At 42.3% G+C, this 3,357-nt stretch overlaps 1 protein-coding gene across 1 annotated transcript; it reads right to left on the reverse strand.

Moving 5' to 3' along the window:
• Window positions 1-977: 977 nt before the first annotated feature.
• On the reverse strand, window positions 978-2,296 carry lrrc18b (leucine rich repeat containing 18b). The gene is made up of 2 exons (XM_076092729.1): window positions 2,045-2,296; window positions 978-1,385 (listed from the first exon to the last, which is right to left on the reverse strand). The coding sequence occupies exons 1-2, from the start codon at window positions 2,294-2,296 to the stop codon at window positions 978-980; spliced, it is 660 nt and encodes a 219-aa protein (XP_075948844.1).
• Between the last annotated feature and the right edge of the window lie 1,061 nt (window positions 2,297-3,357).

Consider the following 3,357-nt stretch of genomic DNA (forward strand, 5'->3'; position numbering starts at 1 on the left):
GACAGAGGTTATGGCCTTCGTCGTCTTCAAACGATGCTTTCTAAGATAACAGCTCACAATTTGCATTTCAGCTGGGAGAGCCAGGCCTCATTGGGTTACAGTAGAGGACTGCTGTGTGAGTGTATGTGTAACTGAGCAGAGAGGACATGCTCAGCATAAACCGTCCGACCTGTTTCATAAAAGGCTGTTGAAAGTATTGGCAGACCACCGATGGGCAGCGGAGCAGCTAATATAAGCAGCTTATACATTTTGTGTGAAAATTTTGTGATGGAAGTCTGCTCCGAAGTTATTAAGAAAAATAAAAACAAATGGCATAATGAACGGAACCTCATATCTCCATCTTAGCAGGAGCAACAGCCTCATTTTCAGTTTTCATTTTATATTAATTCAAGTGTTTCAAAAGCCCATATATGTACAATTACTTTCGATTCAAACATGAAATAACAAATAGAATTTGGATTTGTGGTTATTTAAAGGATAGTGATATTATTCATATTACTCATTTTATCATCTATGCCCATATAAATATTACTCTTTAAACTTTGCATTGCACTGCTGTGACTAAGTTAACACTTAACGTTTACTACCGTGAGGAGTGCACATGATGAGCAGATATCAGCGCAGCCTTTTTCTTTTCCTCCTTTTTTTAAAGACGTTTCAAATAAACACATAAGCATCCACGATGGTGCCGACAGACTACTTTTGCTGAAATTAAAGATGCGTCACATCAGTTTCTTGCATTCAGAATCAATGACAGCGACGTCAAAGACAGAACGGTGCTGTGTGACGAAGGTGTCGGTATTTGTTGCTTCTGGTAGAGTCTCTGCTGCCCTCTAGGCCAAAGAGATAGTCAACACATGCAGTGTACACATTAACAGCACATGATATTTCTGCACATTTATTGAAATTTCCTACATGTGTGTTATTTAAAGAGAAACCAATCCCAACATCTCCTTCTCATCTTGTCATTCTGGCTCCTATTCCTCCAATTCCTTCCTCTCAGCTTGGCACTTATTCAGGCAGACCCCACACAGGACGCTCTCCTTGACCATATAAAACCTCTCTGTCATCATGAGGGACTCGTGACCGGCTGACTCCTTGGCGAGGATGGGGTTCCTGGCCATGTTGACCTTCTGTAGCTTGTCCAGACTAGAGAGGCAGCCGGGGAAGCGGGTGAATCGGTTGTCGGAGAGGCTGATGTGGCAGAGCTCCTTCAACGCACCGAAGGAGGAGGGAAGAGCATCCAGCTGGTTGATGCACAGGTTGAGCGTGTGGAGGTTCTTCAGCAGGCCGAGCTCGCTGGGGAGGCTCGTCAGACGGTTGTTGCACAGGTTCAAAACCAGCAGGTTCCGGAGACAGCCGATAGCCCCGGGGAGCTGCTCCAGCTGCAATGAGCACAGAAACGCAGTCTGTAATACACAGAATGGTGCAATACACCGATTCATACTTTCAATTTTTTCTAGATTTGATGAGCAACTGTCCCGAGGGCACCAGACCCTCAGGGGACCGGAAGGCTCAACATGTTGTGTATGTGTTCATTTCATAATATTACATTTGTTTGCTAATTGTTTACTCCGTAATAAAACATCTCTTGCAGGGACTATGAGATCTAGTTTTAAAGCCTTAGTTATATCAGTTTATGTTGTGCTTGAATGGCACATATTTATGTCCACGAACTAATCACTGCCTCATACATACACACGGAGCATAATTCATACAGTGGCACACAAACACTAAGACCCAAGATGGCTAACTTTTATTCCTAAATGTGGGTAAACCTTCAAAACTTTTGGAGCATACACTTCCCACAATGCAACTCAATACCGCCCCTGCATGGTAAACACTGACACTCTGGGCAGTGCAGGCTTTTAGTTACACATTTTTTGACTCCGAGCCCAAGTCAAAATAACCCTGATGACATCATTGAGGTTATTTTGTTGGTCCACCAAGACATGAAATAGTTGTTTGGTGTCATATACAGTATCACTTAGTTAACAAAGTGGCCTTTTGAAGCTTATTTTCCTCAATTACCTGTCATACTCACATAGTTGCTGTGCAGATCCAGAGCACAGATGCTGATGAAACTGTCAATAAAGTCGGGGACCATTCTGATCCTGTTCCTGCTCAGGTCCAGTTCATCCATTACACACAGCTTCTGGATGCACTTCGGGACCACGGCGAGCTCCTTGAAACTAAGATTCAAACAACGTTTGCCCTCCAGCGTCAACTCCACGCAGTTCTGAGCCGCTTTCAAGGTGATTGTCTTCCCTTCGGCCGTTTTTTTTTTCTTCCCCATGGCAATTCTGCTGTAGGGAGATACAGCACAGTGACTGGGTCTGTAGTTAACACTATTCACTAAGTGTTTCGCAATAAATGCCGGCTGTTTTAAACATATTCTTGCACATTTTGTGATGATAAACAAACTCTTTGATTCCCTACCAGCACTAAGAGTCTGCTTCCTTAGATCCGACACACTGAATCGCAGAAAAAAGACAAAAGAGACTCCCGACACGTTCTGCAACTTGACCTCTTGATCTCTTTGTCCAGCTTGAGAATTAGAAAAGATTTTGTAATACAAACACAAGTCAGATTGCTGTTAGACAAGGAAAGAGCTGACGTGTTGTGCAGTGGCTGTCCGTCAGACAGACTCACTTGGCCGGAGGAGGGATTTGTTTGCTTCTGTTCCCAGGCAACTGCTGTTAGCTCTCAGCAGACTTAATGGCTGTGACCAGCTAACTACAGCAGGACACTTTTGTACTTCCAGTGTCTGTATTCGACACCAGAACGTACATTTCAAATGATTACAGTAACTGTTTCTTGAATTCTTGTGTTTTAAAGACAAATATATGAAGGTGTCGACGTTGGTCACTGATTGTTTAAAAGTGAAGGCCTTATGGTTTCCAGGTCTCTGAAAAAAAGCAGTGAGACTAAATAAAATACAAATTCAAATACATTTTTTTAATTACTTAAAAGTAATAGTATAATCAAAGCATAATTTAAAGTACATATCCTAATCAAAACTATTATTAAAGTAAATATAGCTATAGCAGCTACTATATATAGTATACTGACCTGCTAAACTCTGTGTTTGTAAATAGTTTTCACCAAGCTTTGATATGATTGCAGTCGCATGGCTGTAATGACACTCACACACACACACACACACTCTAGTATGCACACACACACACACACAGACGTCTGTCGGCAGTGAGTTTAATGTATCACATACTGTAGTCGCACCTCAGACATTACTCAGCTGTCTAAATCTAGCCTGAGGCATTTCATATGATGCACTCTCACTGAACGTAAAGGCCACACAGTACCTCCCAACTACCAATAAGTGGTGCTGTCTTTTTA

Source organism: Anarhichas minor, unplaced genomic scaffold (genome assembly GCF_050575085.1).
Source record: "Anarhichas minor isolate MPS153535 unplaced genomic scaffold, ASM5057508v1 ptg000017l, whole genome shotgun sequence".
Taxonomy (NCBI): Eukaryota; Metazoa; Chordata; class Actinopteri; order Perciformes; family Anarhichadidae; genus Anarhichas; species Anarhichas minor.